Raw genomic sequence first — 24312 nt, 5'->3', positions numbered from 1 at the left:
GTGGTGCATTCAGTGTGACTCACTCACTTAATGACGAACTATCAAGAACACTAACATAGATCTACAAGCCTCACAATTTGTGAGGACTACAAACTCAAAATATAAGTTCTGTTCTTATCAGATCTAGGCTTGACACCTCATTTTGTTACCTACCCACTAAGCCAAAAAAGTGAATCTACGCTTGACACCTCATTTCGTTACTTACCGACTAAGACGATAAAGTGGCATTCAGCTTGCTCACCCTACTGGTGTTGGATTGGGATAATTGTCTGGTCAAGGGTCGGACCCAATTGGAAGGAAATCCTCACACCTTCCTCAGGTTTGGATCATAGATTCCATATTGAGGTTTGGTACAAGTTGCGGACGACCCTATAATACCTATCTGATTGTCAAGCAGCCTCACACAATACATGCATGTCTATAGATGCAACAGAAGATACAAAAATGTCTTAATGCAAAATTCTGAAAGATACATTTTTTAACTACTTAGAAAATATATTAAAAAAAGCAAGGATAAGGCATGTCAACAGACTTGATAAGGACAAGTGTATATAAAAGCCCTGACAATATAAATACGTTAATAGCAAGAACTTGATAAAAATACATGCAAACAAAAAATTATGATGAACAATTATTCTACTATTTCTTCAATAAATATTCTAATTATTTTATTTTTATTTATTATTTTTTAAGTAAAATTCTAACTATTCTATTGTAATAAAATTCATGTCTTCATGATACAAGCTGGGACCTCAATTGATAAGATTTATCCTCATTGCACCTCATTTCTTCTTGTCCTAGGAGACACCCCACGTCACATTCCCAAAGAGACTCAAGTTCGAGTCTCCTTACCTTACCTATCAAAAGAATATCTCACTTCTGCTTATAAGCTTGTCTAATTATTAACAGCCCTTGTTATGTTTACATATATATATATATATATATTAAAGTTACACTTGATTTCTATATTAGGAATGCCCCACACCAACAGTTAATCTGTGTTGGACACCTTATTCAGCAGTATCCTATGCGTGCTTCAGTTAAACAATTTTATTTTTTATGATTGACATGTCAATGAAGTGCCAACTATGAAGCATGGGATCAAGGACAAGTACATGATGCTGGTATGGGTACATCGATATGGAAAGGACTTATAGAAAATAGGATATAAGTACAACCAGACTATGTCTATAATTTATTTTGTTTTATTTTATTTTAATAATTTGTAGTAATGAATGATATAATTAAAAATATATATTTTTATAACTTGTAGTAATAGATGATACACAACAATTAGAAACTAAATGCAAAAAGTAGTTAAAACAAGGTACAAACTAGAATTTAGTGCCAATTGACAAAGAGATTATTGAGAGAGATATAGAAGCTCAATTGATAGAGAGGAATATGATTGCTCAATTTGTAAAGACTAAAAAGCACACTAACGTACTACAAATATACCTTCATTTTTGGAATTTTAAAAAATAAACACTATGTTTATTCCAATACTGCTATATATTTTAGAAAATCATATTTATGCCTCGATGTACCCACAAAAGTACCCGATACCTACCCATGGCATACCTAAGCTATACCTAACATTCAATTGAAAAAAGAAAAAAAAGGTACTGGATATGTATTTTGCGTACACAGTACATGTGTAGCTGTATTGTTAAAATTTACCATCACCTACCACCAATTTACCATCACCTACCACCACCTACTCCTCACCTACTCCTCACCTACTACACTCACCCTCTCCTATATAATGAGCCACTCACCATTTGTAATATACACAACAATCTTGTAACATAAATCAATCAATAAATACATAAATGCTTACCTGGTATCAGAGCAAAGTTAAAGAAGCTAGTAATTCTGCTTTCCCGGCGGGCGGCAGCCTCGCCTTGGCCGCCCGCCGGACCTCTACACACTAACCGTCTCTCTCTTCCTATGAAGGAAGAACCCTAACCATCCTTCTTCTTCTTCTTCGTATCATATATTATACAGAGAGAGAAGGTCTTGGACGTTTATTCTAATCTCGTTTGATCGTATCTATCTGGTTTCAATCTCTTTCTCTGTGATCTCTTCATCATCATCATCATCATCATCATCAATGGCTTCCATTTCCAGGCTCTCAAATCCGAACCCTATTTATTCATCCACTTCATTTAAGCCCAAATCTGTCCAGCTTAAATGTTTGATCGGCTTCAATTGCAAAACTACTTTTGATCACAGGGTTTCATCTTCTAGGCTATCCATCTCTACTAAGCCTGCTTCCAGCTTCTCCTTGTTTGTCAGATGTTCCCAATTTGATGGAAATGGAGGCCAAATTAAGAAAACAGTTCTTCATGATCTTTATGAGAAAGAGGGGCAGAGTCCCTGGTACGATAACCTATGCCGCCCTGTTACAGATCTGCTTCCATTGATTGCAAATGGTGTCAGAGGTGTGACAAGCAACCCAGCGATTTTCCAGAAAGCAATATCAACTTCAAATGCTTACAATGAACAGTTCAGAGAACTTGTACAAGCAGGGAAAGACATTGAAAGTGCATACTGGGAACTTGTGGTGAAGGACATTCAAGATGCATGCAAACTTTTTGAGGCAATCTACGATCAAACAGATGGTGGTGATGGCTATGTTTCTGTTGAAGTCTCTCCCAGACTTGCTGATGATACTGTAGGGACTGTGGAGGCTGCAAAATGGCTTCACAAGTTGGTTGATCGTCGCAATGTCTACATAAAGATTCCCGCCACAGCTGAATGTATCCCTTCAATCAAGGAAGTCATATCATGTGGCATAAGTGTCAATGTCACTCTCATATTCTCTCTGGCTAGATATGAAGCAGTAATTGACGCTTACTTGGATGGCCTCGAGGCTTCTGGGCTAAGTGACCTCTCCAAAGTCACAAGTGTTGCTTCCTTCTTTGTTAGTCGCGTAGACACACTCGTTGACAAGATGCTTGAGAAAATTGGAACCCCAGAGGCCCTTGATCTCCGAGGAAAGGCTGCAAATGCTCAAGCAGCTTTGGCATACCAGCTCTACCAGAAGAAATTCTCTGGTCCCAGATGGGAGGCTTTGGTGAAGAAAGGTGCCAAGAAGCAAAGGCTGTTGTGGGCATCCACCAGTGTTAAGAACCCAGCTTACTCTGACACTCTATATGCTGCCCATACCTCATCCTTTAAAATAATAATTCTCCACACACACTCCCACTTTGTCCCATTCTTTTTATTATTATAATTATTATTATATATATTTGTTTAGACCCATTAACTTGTCGAACAGTCTGCTCCCCACCTTTATTCTTTTTCTTCATCATTTCATCACCATCCCCTTATTTCTTTATTTATTTTATTTTTCGATTCCCTTCTTTTCATAAAAAAAAAAAAAAAAAAAAAAAAAAACAAAGAAGAGGCCTGGAGCCATAATCCAGCGCACTTTCTTTTATTTTACTATATATATATGTTTGTTATAATATATTATTTTGACACATAATTTTTCCATTCAAAAAAAAAAAAAAAACAATTTACAAATTTGCACAACAAACCATATTTTATTCATCTCAGGGATCAACCCCGATCACATTTTTTACATAAAAAAAAAAAAAAAAAAAAAACAAAACACAACAAACAACACATCCACAGCCGGGATTTTTTCTTATCTACTCTGCCGCCGGTCTCTTCTTCTTGCCTCCGTCCTGCGCGGCCCTTGACGGTGTTGCCTCCGTGCTTCCTAGACCACCAAGCAAGTTGCCTCCTCCCTGCTCCTCCACTGCAGCATAAGGTTGCCCTCCGAATCGGAACATCACGGTGGCCTTCCGCTTCAGCTCCTTGTTTTCTGCCTGATCTCTGCTCGCGCATCCTTATACATGCGTTGGAGCAGAGCCAGCTGGGCATTTAAATGCTGCACCTCATTTGTCCTACTCTGCAGCCGGTTTGACAAATTTGTAACCGCAGTCATGGTTTCCACACATGACTTCAATGTATACTGATTGGCCTCCACATCCGTTTGCACTGCCATTCTTTGCTCCACAGACCGCATCGGAAAGTTCAACGGAGCAAACTCCGGGGCGCTTGGTTGAGGTTCCAGTGCCACCACACCAGTTATCTCTCTTGTTGACTCGTTGAGGTCGGGAAAGAGAGTGAGCAGACTACGGGAAGACGAAGCCATTTTTTTCTGGGTTACAGAGTGTTTACCGAGTCTTTCAGAATGCAAATTTTCAGAGGTTTCTCTCAGTTTCTTGTCTCAGCCTCTGCCTCGGCCTCAGCCTCAGCCTCAGTCTTCGTCTTGGTTAAATAGCCAAGGCAGCCACGCGTATCGCGCGCCCCTTGACGCCAGACGACAAACGGGCGCGCCAGCCAAGACACTCACGTGCCTCGCCATCATGTCCGGCACACCTTTTGATGAATATGGCACGCCTTTTGACAGATTGGGCACACCTTTTGAGGGTGCGACTTTTTAGGGGTCCGATAAGACTCTGTAAACTGTCCCGACATTGATTCTGGTTAGCTCCTTTATGGGTCCGACAAGACTCTGTAAACTGTCCCGACACAGATTCCGGTTAGTTTCTACAAGGGTCCGACAAAACTCTGTAAACTGTCCCGACATTGATTTCGGTTAGTTTCTACAAGGGTCCAGCAAGACTCCGTAAACTGTCACAACAACTGTCACAACAGTGTCTGCTACAACGGTCCGACATGACCCCATAAACTGTCTTCTACAACGGTCCGACATGATCCCATAAACTGTCTTCTACATCGGTCTGACACCGCCATCCAGTGTCCTCTACAACGTTATGACACCCCCATACAGTGTCCTCTACAACGTTATGGCACCACCATCCAGTGTCTTCACCAATGGTCTGACACGACCATACAGTGTCTCCTATCCTTTTTTATTTTTATGTATTTTCTTGTTTTGTTACTCTCTCCAAACTCAAGTTGGTTAGTTTCTATCCTCCTTGAGTTTGCGGGGGGCTGTTAAAATTTACCATCACCTACCACCAATTTACCATCACCTACCACCACCTACTCCTCACCTACTCCTCACCTACTACACTCACCCTCTCCTATATAATGAGCCACTCACCATTTGTAATATACACAATAATCTTGTAACATAAATCAATCAATAAATACATAAATGCTTACAGATACACATACCCATACCGAATACTTAACCAGTACTCATACGACATAATTTATGGAGTACCCATGCTTCATAGAGTGCTGATAACTAAGTCTCTGAAGCATCACATAACCTAACTTCAATTTTGAAACATAGTTGTCAATCAATACAAGTCGGTATGTACCACATTGGCAAGAAAATGGTACAAAGAGGACAATTTCGGACGTACTGGATGGTACCAGAGCTGTTACGCAATTTTGGGTCATATACTAGACAGTTCTGGTCCGTATGAAACTGCCTCCTTTCTCATTGTAAAAAGTGCAAAATGCACCTAACAAGGCTCACACTTGTGCAATTGGTGTGGGCTTAACACTATGCAACCACTATTCTCCATTTCTTTTCATGTTCGATTACACCCAAATATAATATATAATCAAAAGCTTTATGAAAGAATACAAGATATTAAAATTTTTATGGCTTATGATTGGCTGTTTGAAGGTCTCTTTGAAGTATTTACAACTTGTGTATGTTATGCTAAAATTGTTTATTTGTTATGCTTTCAATAATAGATGCCTATTAGAACTTGCACTGTAAATGTTCTAGACTTGATGCTTGTTAAGCCATACGTACACTATGAAGGGAAGGTTGCCATACAAAATTGCCTAAAATAAAAGTATTTACTAAGCCAAATCCATAACTAGCTGTTCTTTGTTATTTTTACTTTTTTCTTCTAAGGAAACATTTATCTATTATTTTTGTTGAATGCATTTTCAAATACATCAAAGGAGGTCTAATAGTTGTTTTATAGTTTCTGTAGCATCAAAACCTACAATAAGACTCTTTTAAACAAACTCCTCGATCAAAGAATGGTCAAAATAATTAACATACAAATATCAAATGATAAACACCTCAGAAGATTCATGTTTCATCAACAAGGATTGTAATCAGTACATCTTCCACAACTGCTATCAAATCTGGAAACTGTAAGAAATAATGTATAGAGAAAGAGAGAGAATAAATTGTATGTATTATTATTGATTGATGTAATGTTATATCAATTACAATGATTCATGATTCCTATATATAGAAGAGGGTGAGTGTGTAGTAGGTAAGGAGTAGGTGAAGTGGAGGTGGTAGTGGTGTAGTGGGTTAGGTTTAGTGGAGTAGGTGAGGTGGTAGTGGTGTAGTGGGTTAGGTTTAGTGGAGTAGGTTTAAGTGGGTGAAGTAGGTGGAGAGTAGGTGGATTTTAACAGCCCCCGCAAACTCAAGGGGGATAGGAACTAACCAACTTGAGTTTGGAGAGAGTAACAAAATAAGAAAATACATAAAAATAAAAGAGGATAGGTGACACTGTATGGTCGTGTCAGACCATTGGTGAAGACACTGGATGGTGGTGTCATAACGTTGTAGAGGACACTGTATGGGGGTGTCATAACGTTGTAGAGGACACTGTATGGTGGTGTCATAACGGTGTAGAGGACACTGGATGGCGGTGTCAGACCGACGTAGAAGACAGTTTATGGGGTCATGTCGGACCGTTGTAGCAGATAATGCTGTGACAGTTGTTGTGACAGTTTACGGAGTCTTGCTGGACCCTTGTAAAAACTAACCGGAATCAATGTCGGGACAGTTTACAGAGTCTTGTCGGACCCATAAAGGAGCTAACCGGAATCAATGTCGGGACAGTTTTACAGAGTCTTGTCGGACCCATAAAGGAGCTAACCGGAATCAATGTCAGGACAGTTTACAGAGTCTTGTCGGACCCATGAAGGAGCTAACCGGAATCAATGTCGGGACAGTTTACAGAGTCTTGTCGGACCCTTAAAAAGTCGCACCCTCAAAAGGTGTGCCCAATCCATAAAAAGGCGTGCCATCAAAAAGCGTGCCCAATTCATAAAAAGGCGTGCCATCAAAAGGCGCGCCCACTTCATCAAAAGACGTGCCCGACAGAAAGCGTCGAGCCATCAAAAGGGGCGCCGGACACGCGGCGATGCATGTGATTGACAGAGCGCGTGTCGGCCTCGTCGTCTCTGTCTTTATAAACCAAAGCGAAGTCTGAGGCTTGGAAGCATAACAAACCAGTTGAAACCTCTTCGTTCTCTGTAACATTCTGTAACCAACCCTTCTCTGAAACACTCAGCAACCCAAAAACATGGCTTCTTCTTCCCGTTCAGCTACCCAGAACATAGCCTCTTCTTCCCGTGGTCTGCTCACTCTCTTTCCCGACCTCAACGAGTCAACAAGAGAGATAACTGGTGCGGTGGCCTGTGAACCTCAACCAAACACCTCTGGTTTTGCTCCGTTGAACTTTCCGATGCGGTCGGTGGAGCAAAAAATGGCAGTGCAAACGGATATTGAAGCTAATCAGTATACATTGAAGTCCTGTGTTGAAACTATGACTGCGGTCACAAACTTGTCGCACCGGCTGCAGAGTAGGACAAATGAGGTGCAGCAGTTAAACGCCCAACTGGCTCTGCTCCAACGCATGTATAAGGATGCGCGAGCAGAGATAAGTGTGCTAAAGGCGGAAAATAAGGAGCTGAAGCGGAAGGCCACCGTTATGTTCCGATTTGGAGGTCCGCCATATGCTGTAGTGGAGGAGCAGGGTGGAGTGATCGTGCCCAGTGGAGTGGGAAACACGGAGGCAACACCGTCAAGGGCCGCCCAGGACGGAGGCAAGAAGAAAAGACCGGCAGAATAGGCGAAAAAATGAGATCGGTGGGTGGCCGTCTGCAGAAAAGAAAACAAATCTTGTGGTTGTTTGTTTGTTTGTTTGTTTGTTTGTTTTTTTTTTTTTTTTTTTTTTTTTTTTTTGGTGTAAAATGGTGATCGGGGTGAGCCCCAACATGAATAAAATAAGGGAAGGTTTGGTGTGCAAATTTGTATTGTTTTTTTTTTTTTTTTTTTTTTTTTAAATATATATATATATTCTATATATTCTAGTGGGATGAATGATGAGTTGTATGAAACGATGGGAACAAGTCCATGTGGGTTAGGGAATGGCGATGATAATGTGTTGTGGGTGGTGGAAAAAGTAAAGTGAGAGAGAGACACACTGTAACATATTAACATAGTTTATCTTAGGTTTACCGGCACATTCCTTTTCTGAAGATATGCATTCCAGCTCAAACCACTTCAAATAATTCACAAATCTCATCATCACCTCACGTGATAAGAAGACAAATTTGCAGCTGTAACACTGCCCAACGTGGGTGAACAGTTGGTTGATAAAAGTCCTTTGGTGAAGTGATGGCGAATCATCCTCACTCTTGAGCCCCTCCATTACACCAACTTTGGTACCGTTTACCTTGGAAGGGGCTTGTGCATTGGCCTTAACCTGCAAACCCCCAGTGGCAGCAGATTTTGATTTAATCCCTCGTGCATCCACATTTGCTGGAGGTCCTCCAAGCTTGCTGGATGTCTTGGCACCAAAATCGGGTGGAGGAGATGCAACTGGAAAAAATGCAGAAGTAGCGGCGGTAGCAACCATTATGAAAAATCTATCACCAAGCTGAGAAGAATCTGGAAGAGCACGGTAGAAAACGTCAGAAATTGGATGTTTTGGTGGCAGATTCGAAGCTGTCTGAGTGCGGAAAAGCAGTTGAGAATTGCATGATTAGTGAAGGTCGTTTGGTGGAGAACGGTGAATCAGAGACGACGTCTGCGAAACAGTGTGCATCTCCGACTTCAAATGTGACAAACGAGCCTGAGGTGGCTCAGAAATGCCCTAAGTTAGGCATGACTTCTGTGCGTGGAAGGAGGAGAGATATGGAAGACGCTGTGGCCATTCACCCCTTGCTTTGCCGCCGGAGTAGTCAGAATCCGGCGGATTTGCACTTTTTCGGCGTTTACGACGGCCACGGTTGCTCACATGTGGCGATGAAGTGCAAAGATCGATTGCACGAGATAGTGAGAGACAAGCTCGAAAGCCACGAAGAAGATTCGTGGAAGAAAATGATGGAGCGAAGTTTCTCTTCTTGCAGAGTTACGGCTGTGGAGAGTGGAAGGTATGTGTAGAAAATTCCAGCGGGCAGCAAAGGCAAAGGTGTCGGCCGGCTGCCCGCCGGTGAGAAAGAAATACAGGCTTAAATCTTATCGCTCTGATACCATGTAAGAAATAATGTATAGAGAAAGAGAGAGAATAAATTGTATGTATTATTATTGATTGATGTAATGTTATATCAATTACAATGATTCATGATTCCTATATATAGAAGAGGGTGAGTGTGTAGTAGGTAAGGAGTAGGTGAAGTGGAGGTGGTAGTGGTGTAGTGGGTTAGGTTTAGTGGAGTAGGTGAGGTGGTAGTGGTGTAGTGGGTTAGGTTTAGTGGAGTAGGTTTAAGTGGGTGAAGTAGGTGGAGAGTAGGTGGATTTTAAAACAACTGCATTTCATGAATCCAGCTAAACTGTTTGATCATTATGTCAGTGGCTTCTATTTTCTTTCTGATTCTAAACATAAATAAAAGGACTTCTTCCCTTAATTTTGTTACAGGTTGGGCCCTGCCAAACTGTTTGATTTAACACCTCAGTACGCTTTACTGTTCTCATATATTTGTGATCTCCGTTTCTCCATGCAAAAAGTATGAGAAAGTGGGAAAAGAGAAAGTTTCAAAAGATAAAGGTAGCAACTTCTAAGAATTTTCATTGCACTTCTCATTCTTTTCCAAGATTCAAAAGCAGCTTAGAACATCCTTCTATTGATCAAGTACGACAAACAATATAGAGAGGAGGGATATTTTGCATAGTTAATTGTTGATCTTTCATAAAAAATGATTTGCTTCCCAAAGAAGTAAGAATTCCTTCTGGAAAACTGAAATTAGTTTCACTGTCTAAAGGAACCTCTGACCAATTAATAATGCAAATGAAGAACAAGAGTTTCTTGTGATGAAGAAAAGCATATAAAGTATACTTTGAAAGAAGATGTATGACATATTTACCTGCTCTAGACAGCAAAAAGCCGCTTCACGATATTTCTTGACTTTCTTTGTGCATGCAGAAGCTGTCAGGCTTAAAATGGCATTTGGTGTGGCAGGATCACTAGCGGATATTGCTTTATGGCAAGAAGTACACAGAGCAGCTAATGCGTTTAACAGAGCATCCTTTCCCTGTCACCATATTGACAATAATAGAAATCTAGTTCACTAAACTACAATAATCTTCCAATATTTGACAAAGGCTCAAAACTAACTCAGTAAACCAACTGGGCTTAGCCGAGTTGGCCATAACCCTGCGCCTTATTATTAGGAGATCAACGGTTTGAGTGGTAACACTCCCCCTCCCCCTAAAACTATGGCCTTTTATGTACCAAAAATAAAGAAATTAATTCAGTAGGGAAAAGTATGCAACATAAGTTTTAACATTGATGCACAAGGGGGAACCAATGTATAAATTAGGCAAGGACAAATGTACGAAATCTAGGTTCTCTCCCTCATCCTCTTGTATTTATATTAACTTAATTCAAAGTAAAAAAACACCCTTGAACCAAACATAATAGAACATTTGGATCATTAATAATTCTTTCAAAAAAAGGACCTACAAGAAAATAATCCGGATGACTGAATAGTACATACCTTATCACTAACACCAAATCTCAAAAAAACATCATCAAAAGAATATTACTCATAATAAGCACATATACAAGAAGTAGGTAGCAAAAACTGAGACAAGTATGAGGGAGGGGAAATGGTTGAGTTTGTTTTAATCACAAACAATGAAGGATAAACATGGATCAGCAATGAGAGGCCATTGATCAAAGAAGAATACAACATAAGGACAAAAGGAAGGCCAACAAGAAGACTGGTTTGATAAGGATGAATATGATGGTCCAAAGTGAATAAATAACATGGATTCATATAATTTCAGTGACGAAACTGTATTTACACAGTAAAGAGATATACTGTTGCAATGAACTGGGCGTTATCAATTTCCAAAGGCATATCTACAATAATGACATTGAGGTACATCATTTACTGAGTTTTCGGCCACAAATAACTATGCCTTTCAGACAAGGATTAAGAAGCAGCATCATTCTCAAATTTATTTTACATTCGCTTTACAACTTGTGTGAAAAATCAAAAGCAAATACCTCCCACAAACGACCATGAAGTTCCTTCATAAGAGTTTTCAGCAAAGCATCTTGATATGAAGATAGCGATTCACCCAATACTTGACTAAGCATACTAATTGCCTGGGCTGACTGCATGCACAAGATAGCAAAAAAGGGGAAAAAAAGAAAAGAAAGAAGTAATCAAAATTACCAAACAAGCATCTCAAGATAAAAAAAACAACACAAAATTGGAGAAGTTGTGATCTCTAGAAGTTAAGATTATCGGGAGAAGGAAATAGAAATGATAGTACAAACCTTTTTTTTACTTGCCCATGATGATGACATAATTCCCTCACAAATAAGAGATACAATTTCTGCCATATACAATTGAAGGGTGACCCGTTCACTGCTCATATTTTCTTCCCACAGTTCCTCAAACAAACTAGAAATATTCTTGTCATCCTCAGATCTACATAAGACTTAATTTGTTAGTCTTTCCTAACATGTCAGTATCAAAGTTCAACTAAGCAGGTGTTCCAAAAAACAGAAAATAAAAGAAAAAATAGTTTCCATATATTAGTTGAAACAAAGATTGGATTAGTAAGCAATCAAGTCCTTAACCATTTTTGGGTGGTTGTAGAAAGATAATACTCTCCAAATATGCAAAACCTTTTCCTCTACAAAAAAAAAAAAAAAAAAAAAAAAAAAAAAATTCTCCAGTTTGTAACTAACAAATCGTAGAAAGAACTGAAGAGAAAGGACAAATCAACTGAACTATTCATATGTATAATACTTAGATTGGCAAGTCCGCCTTCTTGCTTGACCCATTTGAGTGCAGTCATATAAACCACTACCAAAAATTTCCAGTTTGTGACCTCTGCTATTTATGCAGTTTGGGTTTGGTGCCTTTCTATGCACAACCTAAGATTGGTGCCTCACTATGCACCACCTAAGATTGGTGCCTCACTATGCACAAATTCCGTATTTACGTCCTGAAATATGTTATATTGGAATCATCTATGTAAAACGTTGGATTAAGTGTATCCTACTTGATGCCTTGCAACCCTCTCAATCTTCTCTAAAATACTTTTTGGTTATTAGATTGCATTTTATTATAATTTTATTGTTTAATTTATAGTTATTATTTATTTTTGCATTCTTATTAAAAGATCAAAGTTTAGAACAATTTTCAAATTGCTAAATATAGTGCATTGGAATGAAAGTGTATCATGTTTTAGGACAACGATCTGCAATGAAATATTTATAGTATTGGAGTTTTTTGGTAGCTCTGACTGCCAATAATTGCATTAGGGTTGTTGGATGCAATTGGTCAAACATATTCTTTAAAATAGCGATGATGCATTATGCATATTGTATGAGCTTAAATGAAACAGGATTACAATAGAGATCACATTATCATATGTCATATGGACCTAGGAGATGGAGGAGTGTGACCACTCTTTAAAGAATACGCCAATATGAGATGTGAATAACGGCCGCCAAGAAACATAACTGGCATATTTTGACATACGAACACAATCTTGGTTGACTAAAATGCCACTAGAACATTTTTATGGACAGTTCTAAAATGAGATTTTGTGTCAAAATGAATGAAATATTCTATCAACTGACTTACTAGAACCTCCATTTCAAACCCAAGGCGTAAGAAAAAAGTCATGCATTTCAACACTGAACAACTCAGCCAGCCAGCCCATGCCTAACTATTCAAAGATTGGGTTACCAACGCTTAGAAAAAAGCAGCACATAATATGCACTATCAAGTTCAGGTAACATAGTCCCATAGCCCTTATGTTAATAAATAAATAAATAAATAAATAGATTAAAAAAATCACGCCAATCTAAATTGTGAAAATTCATTGTTTTATGACTAGTTCATTGATGAAAGAGTTTGGAATGATTGCTCTATGATTTCTACAAACTAAAACATTGCGTTACATTGATATTTAATTCTAAAAATATGGACGGTAATTTCTGGTTTTGTAATTTATCTGCTAATTGTTCTTTTTTACATGTCATTCCAACCTGTTAGGTATCGCTGTTCATGATTAACAGATCTGTAACAGCAAAATGCAGGCATATTACAGTCCAAAAGTATCTGCAGATGACAACCCAACAACAACATGATAAAATAAGTGCTCAACTCTAACCTTGAAATAAAAATAACAGGAACAATTATGGTATGATATCCACTCAATATATCTGAGGCCGTGGACAAATAGCTTTTCAACAAAATTGCACAAGAAATCTGCGCATTCCGGTCACCAGCATGCAAGGCTGCTGTTTCTTCAATTAACTGCTGGGCTTGAGAGGGAGCTGCATACTTTAAAACTATTGCACAAGCATTTGCAAAGGCACGTTTAGATAAGACACTTTTCTCCTCCTTAACAACTGGAAACAAAAGCTTCAGTAAGATGCTTGTAAATGGTTTGATATCAACACCAACTTTTTGAACTAACAAGCTTATAAAGCTTGCTACACCAACCCTGTGACAGCAAAAATCCCGGCATTAATTGTGGGTTGTCATTGTATTATTGATTTCAATATAAAGCCTATAAGCATCTTGAAATGTATCATCCAAAAATCAATGAAACCATTCCAAATTTTTCATACTCATTTTTTCTTTAGAAGAGAAGAAAAAGAAGAAAGAGAAGAAAAAAACTCTTGGAATCAACCTAGACTTACCATGAATCTACCCCTAGCTATTAGGTAAGGTTGCCCAAAGCATCACCAAAACATCAAAAGTTTCACATAAATTCTGGAAAACTCAACATCATAGAATAGAAAACTCAACATCATAGAATAGAAAACTCAGAGACATTTATAGGCTATCAGTTCACCTAATTCTACCAGGCCTATAACAACAAAATTACCAAACTAAGAAACATTGACCAACTACAAAATTCTGGACCAAACAAAGGCTCCATATAAGACCCACATAACAATATTTGATCCGTAACACAACCCATGGGAGCCTCCTACAACCCATGCTTAGGGATTTCCCATGGAATTCTAGGTTGGATTCCTAGATGTTCACTTTGCATTCTTTAAAACATTATTCTGGGGGTTCAATTCATACCCTCACAATGGCTCCCTTTTAGCCCCCAGACCCTACTAAATCAAGCCTAGATCAACCACACCATAATAGAACAATAATAATAAAAATCACTATTGTCTAGGGACATCCAGCAGCTAGTTCCTGAAAATTCTGAAACTAAACACTTTCAGAAACCAAGCAATCCTCATACCAAGGAACTCCAGAAACTTTAATCCACCTAACATAACCCTATCAATAAAAGCTTTTTTTACCCTAAATTCACCATAAAACTAATTGCGGTTAGCTTCACAAGTTTCCTCAAGCTGTCCTCTTTATCTGTGATTCATGTTCACAATGGATACAAAGAAAGGACCATTTTCAGGGAATGGCTACCATGTGCACATCTTTTGGGGTGCATATGGTATGCACCTCATACGAAAAGTAAATTTTTTACTGCAAAAAGTACTAACTTTTTGCTCATAAAAAAAAAAATATAATATTTTTTGCTTGCCACAAAAAGTATAACTTATACCAAAGGTGCACATCGTAGCATTTTCCCCATTTTCAAGATAACATTAGGTACATATGATGGATCATTTGAGCATGTCAGTAGACAATTGATGATGAACAACTGATTTCTAGGATAATAAATTAAAAATAAATAAATAAATAAAATTGCATGCAGCCACTACGGTTCATGAAAGCTACCAATATATGTGAAAGCTACCAATGTTAAACCTGTGGAAGTAGTATCTGCAAATGAATGTCAATCAGATAGAGCATCATACTAAATTTCTGGATCTAGAAGCAGGCGTCATAATAAAATGGACGCTGGTGCTCTTTACAACTTTTCCTGGATTTTTTTTAGTAGCATTTCCTAGAAAATAAGAAAGCTAGCATCTTCACTTAAAAAAAAAAAGAAAAAAGATGAACTAATTTCTTCGATACCAACTGCTGGAATTAGTAATTTCTAACTGGTAATTTAATGTGTTCAGTTGCAGAGCATTTCAAGGCTTGGTCAATCAAGGAAGACTCACGAAATTCACATCAAGCATATCAATCACAAATTAAATGTGAATAAAAAGCTGTTATCTGATATAAACAATCCCATTACAGCAGTATTCTTTCAATTAAAAAACTATACAAACAGTAACATACCTAGTATTCAGACCCACGCCAGATCGAACCAACTGAGAAAGACGAGGAACCAACAGCTCCAGTGATTGTGTATCCACAACATCTATGCAACGATCAAGTGTTTCCCACATTGGAGAGCCTTTGGCAATTGAAATTCGTAAATTTTCAAGTTTCTCTTTCTGTATTCCAACATTTGCTGCATGTAACTACAAGAAAAGAAACAAAATAAATGAGTACCAAGATAACAACTATAGAAGGGAGGGACAGAGGGAGTTAGCAACATGGCTCATAACAACCCCATCTTTGAAAAGTATATAGTGATACAAGTGATACAAGATACATATAATGGTAAAATGGCTTACAACATCACCCATACCTCAACATAATTAAGCCCTTGATCTTCAAGGCTCGATAGACTTTCCAACATGCAACAGACTAGATCAGATAAATGTGGACGAATTGCAATCCCTGCACCCTGAAAATACAACAGATACCTCAATATAGTTGAACAAATAGAAAAGATTTTCAACACTACAAAATTGGATCTACATCATATTTTCAACCATTGGTAAAGTGACTACATTGTTCATCAATATATTAATCAACCACATAATAGTGTGAGAAATGGAACACTGCAACACATACAAAGAGAGAAAGAGAAAGACAGATCATCAAATCAGATGAACTAGAAAATTCTGGATATGTACACTCGAGCTCAAACAAAAATCCATATGGCAGACGAAATGGAAGGGCAGAGTTTTGTTGCAAATTTAAATAATTGTGACACCGGTTTAGTTCATATGTTTGTATCAGATATCATTCCTCAACCTAGGCACTGATAGAGCAGTTCAAATTTCCAACGTTTTTCAGTTTTTACCACATATCAGTGAATTTTGCTTTGTCCACAGAAACAAGTGCTAGAAAGGTAGCACTATGATTTATAGGCTCATCAAACTCTCACTTTACATTTCTGAATGGAAGGAGTGATCTTGCTGAAAATAAGATCACATTATAAAAGGTTACCAATCAGATGCAACTCAGCATCTAACTAGATTTTTAAAATTTTCTATTTTTTGCTTAGGGCTTATGATCAGATCAAACCAACAAAAGGCAGAACCAAAGTATCCCACATCAAAGCACCGAGGATGAAATTCAAATTTCTTACTACCAACTGAATCTGGGAGCGGTTACAGGACAAGAGGAATAAGAGTTCTTAAGCTTGAAGGTCATAGGTCAGGATGAGGATGGAAAGATGCTATGAGTAATTTGATGGTTCATCCAATGTTTGTCAATTTATGAATTGAAGGAACAATGGTAATTAATTTGGGAAGGTGGTAACAGATTTGTTGGTGAAACTCTCTCGATTGTTGTACCAAAGACTTGGAATTAAATACCACATTTATTAGAGTTGAGGGATCATGGGAAGGGAGGGCAAACCCATCATTGTCTATAGCGCATCACCATCGGAACAAAACAAGGTAAATAACTGTAGATAAGAAAAAAACTAGGGAAGGGGCAATTTGGTAAACAACTGTAATGCTTTGCCTGGATTAGAGAAAACTCAACAATAGGGGGTACCAGGGTAATTTAACCTCCATCATCAATGCTACAGGTTCAGCACAAATTAGAGAGGTCAATGCATTTAGAAAGATCTAGAGATATATTCACAACTGTTGGAAATTACGGGGAGGTACATGTTGTGGATGTAACTTTAAGAGGTTAAGAATAAAGGTTTGATTTCCTAGTGATATATTATGTATTTACAGAGGTTGTTCCACACAAAAATGGAAATGAATACCGAATTATTTCAATTGTAAATATTTTAGCTGCTAGATTACATATTAAATGGTATACAAATGTCCAATAACAAATTTGGAGTGAAAATGAAGACCTAATCTAAAAAGCCAAATGGACAAGAAGTATATATGCAAAAAAATTGAAATGGTGTATGATTCAATTTGAAAACATTTACTTTTTGTTTTCTATTTGAAACAATGATAAATTAGTCTATGTTAGAAAGTATAACCATGAAGCAGCTCAACATTATCTACGGGAAAACAATGTTTCATTGTATTTGCAAGATCTGGCACAATGTTAACCTTTGCAAGTTTCATAACCATTGCAATCGATGCCTTGCGAATATTGTCAACTTTACTCATTATGCCTTCCGTTAGCAAGAAAGGTAAAACAATATCCATTGCTTGTCTTGCATGTGATGTTTCTGTCAGGGAGACATCACATAGCCTTGTTGTCAATGATGTAACAGCACGGCATAACCTGTCACCAGAATTTCTAACTGTCTCCTTTATGTCATCCATAGCACGAAATGCAGCTGTCCATATTCTTTTCAAATGCTTCTCGACCTGTATTACAAGAATCCACCAAAATGCATGAGTTCCAGAAATCAACAATTGTTAAGCCATCACACCATAGATCAACTTATATTAGAAAAGATGAAGAATCAAAATTTTGTTACTTAGTGTTGTTTTGATTAACAGAAAAGTGGAAACCTTTCACAAATAATTCAGAAACATAATGGACGTGACAAAAAAAAAATTGGAAATACATGGGAATATTTGGAAACATAAATCAAAACCTATTTCAAAGTATAGAAGCTGCTGGAAATTTGTGTTAATGCATATAATATGATAGTGGTGTTGGTGGTAGATAGTGGCATGTATAGAATATGATAGTGGTGTTGGTGGTAGATAGTGGCATGTATAGAATATGATAGTGGTAGATAGTGGTAATATATAATATGTAAGTGGCATATAATGGGTTATAATGATGTTTGTAATATCTCCTATATAAGGAGTGTCATTTGGTCTTGTAAAATAAGAAGTTTTGAATATAACAGAAATATATTCCTTCTTCCTCATATTTTCGGAGTTCTTCTTCCTCATATTTTCTAAGTTGGTATCAGAGCAACAAAAAACGCAGCAGCCCTAAAACCGTCATAGCCATGTCGGAAGTCACGTCCGAAACCACTTCAACCCCTGCCGCTGCCATTCCGGTGAAAACGTCCAACTCTCACTCTGTCCAAATCACCACCATCCGCCTAAATGGTGATAATTTTCTCCGCTGGTCACAATCTGTCCAGATGTATATCCGTGGGCAAGGAAAGATCGGTTACATCACTGGTGACAAGAAGGCTCCTGCTGCTAATGATCCGCTGTTCGACAGTTGGGACGCTGAAAACTCCATGGTTATGACATGGTTGGTCAATTCCATGGAGGAGGATATAAGCTCTAATTACATGTGCTATCCTACTGCACAAGAATTGTGGGATAATGTTAGTCAGATGTATTCTGACCTAGGAAATCAATCTCAAGTTTTCGAATTAACTTTGAAGTTGGGAGAGATTCGTCAAGGAGATGATTCCGTCACCAAATATTTCAATTCGTTGAAAAGGTTGTGGCAGGATCTTGACATCTTCAACACATACGAATGGAAATCGGTTGACGACTGCAACCACCACAAGAAAACTGTGGAAGACAGCCGTATTTACAAGTTTCTTGCCGGCCTCAACATTGAGTTCGATGAAGTGCGAGGAAGAATTATTGGCAGACCTCCTCTCCCATCCATTGGCGAAGTATTTGCCGAAGTCAGAAGGGAAGAGAGCCGAAGGAGCGTCATGCTTAAGAAAAAAGGTACTGGTGAATCAATTGAAATTTCTGCTTTAATTAGCGATGCTGCGGCCAACAAGGCTGCAAATTACCAGCGCAGGTTTGATGATAAGCCACGGGTCTGGTGTGATTTTTGCAACAAGCCTCGCCATACACGCGAAACGTGTTGGAAGATCCATGGCAAACCTGTCAACTGGAAAAGCAGCAAACAAGGAGAGCAGAATCGTGGCTTTCCTACCGCTAATGAAGCCGATTCAGGTCCCTTCAACAAAGAGCAGATTGATCAACTCTTAAAGCTGATAAAATCCAACTCCTCATCCGGTACTCCTAGTGTTTTGTTGGCACAAACAGGTAGAAATCCTAAAGCCTTCTCTTGCCTAAACTTCTCTCCGTGGATCATAGATTCCGGTGCCTCCGATCACATGACTAGTTTTTCCCATTTATTTAGTACCTATTTCCCTTGTTCTGGTCATGACAAAATCAGAATAGCCGATGGTAGTTTTTCACCTATTGCAGGAAAAGGATTTATTAAACTAACTGAGAAAATTAATCTCAATGCTGTTCTTCACGTCCCCAACTTAGCCTGTAACCTTTTGTCTGTCAGTAAACTATCTAAGGATTCTAATTGTCGTGTTACATTTTTTGAATCCCATTGTGAATTTCAGGACCGGAACTCGGGGATGATGATTGGGCGTGCTAGGATGCTTGAAGGTCTTTACTACTTTGATGAAGTACCTGTTAGTAATAAAAAAGCTCAGAGCTTTAATAGTACTAGTTCAATCTCTGTTCGAGAAAAAATAATGCTATGGCACTATAGGCTAGGACATCCTAGTTTTCTTTATCTGAAACATTTATTTCCAGAATTATTTAAAGGGATTGATTGTTCTTCTTTTCATTGTGAAAGTTGCATTTTTGCAAAATTTCATCGCTCTACTTATTTGCCAAAACCTTACCAGGCTTCCAAACCTTTTTATTTGATTCATAGTGATGTTTGGGGCCCTTCTAAAATCACTACTCTTTCTGGTAAAAGATGGTTTGTTACATTTATTGATGACCATACCCGCTTATGTTGGATTTATTTGATGAATAAAAAATCTGACGTGAAAAATTTATTCACCAATTTTTACAATATGATTGAAAACCAATTTCAAACCAAAATTGGTATTTTACATTATGATAATGGAACAGAATATTTCAATGAGCAGTTGGGTGAGTTTTTGAAAAAAAAAGGGGATTTTTCATCAATTTACATGTCGGGATACCCCTCAACAAAATGGCATTGCAGAACGAAAAAATAAACATCTACTTGAAGTAGCACGTGCTATAATGTTTTACATGCATGTTCCTAAATATTTATGGGGTGAAGCAATTTTAACAGCCTCTTATTTGATAAACAGGATGCCTACAAAGGTGTTAACATACAAAACACCTTTCGATTGTCTCAAAGCTTTTTTTCCTGACACGAGGTTGTTTTCTGATTTACCCGCCAAAGTTTTTGGATGTACTGCCTATGTTCATGTTCCTAGTCAATTTCGTTCAAAACTTGACCCCCGTGCTATAAAATGTGTTTTTTTGGGTTATTCCTCAAACAAAAAAGGGTATAAGTGTTTCGATCCTCAAACCAAGAAATTTCATGTGAGTATGGATGTGTCATTTGTGGAAACAAAATCCTATTTCCCCAACACTTCTCTTCAGGGGGAGACAAGTGGAGTAGAAGACCGTTTTTGGGATATTTCTATCCCGCTCCCCAATGTCATTTATCCTACACAAAAACCACATCTGTCTGATAATGATCACTTAGGAGAACCAAGTTCTATGGTGCCTAGTCAAGAAGATTCTTGTTTAGGGGGAGAAGTACTACAAAATGATCTAAATCCTGAGCTTCAGGTTTATACTAGGAAGCGATTTCATCTGAGGAATAATGACCTGAATGTCCATCCTAATGACCCGAATGTCCACCCGAGTTTTGGCATCGAAATTTTAGGTAATCCTATTCCTTCTATTTCCGACCTTGATGTTCCTATAGCAATTAGGAAAGGTGTCCGAAATTGTATTAAACATCCTATTGCAAATTACCTCTCCTATCAAAGACTGTCTAAAAACCATAGAGCTTTCACATCTAGGATTTCACACTTGTTTGTTCCAAGAAATATACAGGAAGCATTGGATGATCCGAATTGGAAATTAGCAGTCATGGAGGAGATGAATGCTTTAAGGAGAAGTGGTACTTGGGAGATAGTTGATCTACCCAAAGACAAGAAAACAGTTGGGTGTAAATGGGTGTTTACGATAAAATGTAACGCAGATGGAAGCGTTGAGAGATACAAGGCGAGACTGGTGGCTAAAGGCTTCACTCAAACTTATGGGATCGACTATCAGGAGACGTTTGCTCCTGTTGCTAAAATAAATTCCATCAGAGTACTGTTATCTCTTGCAGTAAATTCAGATTGGCCTCTACATCAACTTGACATTAAGAATGCATTTCTCCATGGTGATCTTGAAGAGGAGGTGTTCATGAGCCTACCGCCGGGATTTGAGCAGAGACTTGGAAGCGACAGAGTATGCAGATTGAACAAGTCATTATACGGACTCAAACAATCACCAAGAGCGTGGTTTGAACGCTTTGGGAAGGCAGTTATCAGTTGTGGCTTCTCGCAGAGTCAAGCAGATCACACAATATTTTATAAACATTCAAAAAACAGTAAAATTGCAATTTTGATTGTTTATGTTGATGACATCATTTTAACTGGTAATGATGAAGCAGAGTTAGCAGCCCTCAAAGAGAAACTCGCAAAAGAATTTCACATTAAGGATCTGGGAGCCCTCAAGTATTTCCTCGGAATGGAATTTGCAAGATCCAAAGAAGGTATATTCGTTAATCAGAGAAAATATGTTCTTGATCTCCTTGGAGAAACAGGTATGCTTGGTTGTAAGATGGTGGAGACTCCGATCGAGCCTAACTTGAAGTTACAAGCTGCTAAGGCTGAAGAAGTCAAAGAAAGGGAACAATATCAGCGACTTGTCGGGAAATTGATTTACTTGTCTCATACGCGGCCTGATATTGCCTTTGCAGTCAGCATGGTAAGTCAGTTCATGCACTCACCAGGGGCAGAGCACTTTGAGGCCGTTTATAAGATCTTAAGATATTTGAAAGGAACTCCAGGGAGAGGCTTACTGTTCAAGAAACATGGGCATCTTCAAGTTGAAGTATACACAGATGCAGACTGGGCAGGAAGTGTTACAGACAGGAGATCAACATCCGGATACTGCTCCTTTGTAGGTGGGAACCTAGTTACATGGCGGAGTAAAAAACAGAATGTGGTAGCTAGAAGTAGTGCAGAAGCAGAGTTCAGAGCTGTTGCCCATGGAATCTGTGAAGTAATGTGGATTAAAAGAATTCTTGAAGAATTAAAGCTTTCTCACCCGACACCTATGAAGGTCTATTGTGACAACAAAGCAACTATATCTATAGCTCATAATCCAGTTCTACATGATCGCACAAAACATATAGAAGTGGATAAACATTTCATCAAGGAGAAAATCAATGCTGGCATAATCTGTATGACCTACCTTCCAACAGGTGAACAATTAGCTGATGTGCTAACGAAGGGACTACACAAGAAGCAATTTGATAAGCTGACTAGCAAGCTGGCTATGGAAGATATCTTCAAACCAGCTTGAGGGGGAGTGCTGGAAATTTGTGTTAATGCATATAATATGATAGTGGTGTTGGTGGTAGATAGTGGCATGTATAGAATATGATAGTGGTAGATAGTGGTAATATATAATATGTAAGTGGCATATAATGGGTTATAATGATGTTTGTAATATCTCCTATATAAGGAGTGTCATTTGGTCTTGTAAAATAAGAAGTTTTGAATATAACAGAAATATATTCCTTCTTCCTCATATTTTCGGAGTTCTTCTTCCTCATATTTTCTAAGTGAAGCTCAATAACACATTTATCGAATGTGGGTTCAAACCTGAGTGCAACCACTTTGTGCAGATTATGCCAAAGGTTAAGTCCATGCCCAATCAACCCCTTCCAAAACCCCAACTAATTTCTTTGTACAGTCGTTCCTATTCTATTGCTTCATTCCCTCCTACATTTTTTTTAAAAAAATTTTATAAATAAAACAAGCTTTATTGAGAAAGCATCAAGATGATGCAAAGCATACAAAATTAAGAACCAAAAAACATAGCACATAAAACGCAAAACAGAAAACTAAAAAATTAGCTAATCAAGCCATCCACAAAATCCACGAAGGCCAACAAATCCGGCTCAACTGAAAGCGTGACCCAACTATGAAGCACTGAGAATAACCGGCTTTCCAACCTCGTAACCGAACGAGTTACACCCTGAAAGATGAGCCTATTATGTTCCAACCAAATCAGATACAATAAACAATGAGTAGCAAGTAACCACGCCTTCCGACGCTGTTTCCCAACCTTCCACCCACCCCAACTTTGCAACAACTCCACCACGGTCACCGACTAAAACCAAGTCAAACCAGAAGTCACCACAATAACCATCCAAAGCCTCGATGCAACCGAACAATGAATAAGTACATAATGTACCGTCTCCATATCCCGACCACACATGCAACATCAATTAACTAAGATATGCCGACGTCGAATCAAATTATCAATAGTCAAAACAAGACCCAAAGCTGCTGTCCACACAAAGAAAGCAACTTTGGATGGACCAAGCACCCAAATATACCTCCAAGAAAAAGAAACAGCCACCCCACCCACAAGTACCTGATAGAACGAAGATACTAAAAAAATCCGTTTCGTCCATCAGCAATCCCAAACCAAAGCGTCCTCCCCCTCCCACTCCAAATAGTAGCCTATACAAGAACCTGAAAAGATTCACCAATTGATCCAACTCCCAATTTTGAACATCATGGCACAATTGAACGTTCCAAACTACCACCTACTTTTGCCCACTCCCATAAGATGCAACTGTTACTTCCTGATCCACAGCAATCGCAAAAATCAAAGGAAATAGTTCCTCCAAAAGAAACTCCCCACACCACCTATCCCTCTAAAACCAAACCCTATTCCCCACACCAACCTTGAAGCTCACCCATTTCCAAAAACCCTCCCGCCCTAACAAAACTTCGTAAGAAAATATCTCAAGAAATCTATGGGGACTAAACTAGGTGTACTTTAGTGGAGGTACATTTACTCACACAAAGGAACGAGTGGAGCATCAAAAAGTAAATGATACTTCGGTCAAAATTTGTTGTGTAATGCCAAATAAATCATTGTAATCAAACACAAGTTATATGATTCTAAAAGTGCACAAGATCCCAATGAA

At 38.4% G+C, this 24312-nt stretch overlaps 2 protein-coding genes across 2 annotated transcripts in view; one reads left to right on the top strand and one right to left on the bottom strand.

The window, feature by feature from the left end:
- The window catches only part of LOC114322390 (uncharacterized), a 94252-nt gene that overhangs the window by 5433 nt on the left and 64507 nt on the right, over window positions 1-24312 (bottom strand). Inside the window, exons 24-30 of the mRNA XM_082906174.1 lie at window positions 17463-17726; window positions 15740-15838; window positions 15385-15569; window positions 13340-13675; window positions 11487-11640; window positions 11211-11321; window positions 10063-10230 (exon numbers count right to left, since the gene is read on the bottom strand). Coding sequence (XP_082762300.1) covers window positions 10063-10230; window positions 11211-11321; window positions 11487-11640; window positions 13340-13675; window positions 15385-15569; window positions 15740-15838; window positions 17463-17726 — 1317 coding nt within the window. The remainder of the gene's footprint in view (window positions 1-10062; window positions 10231-11210; window positions 11322-11486; window positions 11641-13339; window positions 13676-15384; window positions 15570-15739; window positions 15839-17462; window positions 17727-24312) is intronic.
- LOC114257854 (uncharacterized) lies at window positions 1938-3409 on the top strand. Its single transcript, XM_028197661.2, has one exon. It carries the CDS (start codon window positions 2114-2116, stop codon window positions 3236-3238), a length of 1125 nt encoding a protein of 374 aa, XP_028053462.2. The 5' UTR covers window positions 1938-2113; the 3' UTR covers window positions 3239-3409.

The sequence above is a fragment of the Camellia sinensis genome, chromosome 14 (assembly GCF_055761805.1).
Source record: "Camellia sinensis isolate YWXY chromosome 14, ASM5576180v1, whole genome shotgun sequence".
Classification (NCBI taxonomy): Eukaryota; Viridiplantae; Streptophyta; class Magnoliopsida; order Ericales; family Theaceae; genus Camellia; species Camellia sinensis.
The sequence above is the reverse complement of the archived record's forward strand: the minus strand, read 5'-3'. Positions and strand labels throughout refer to the sequence as shown.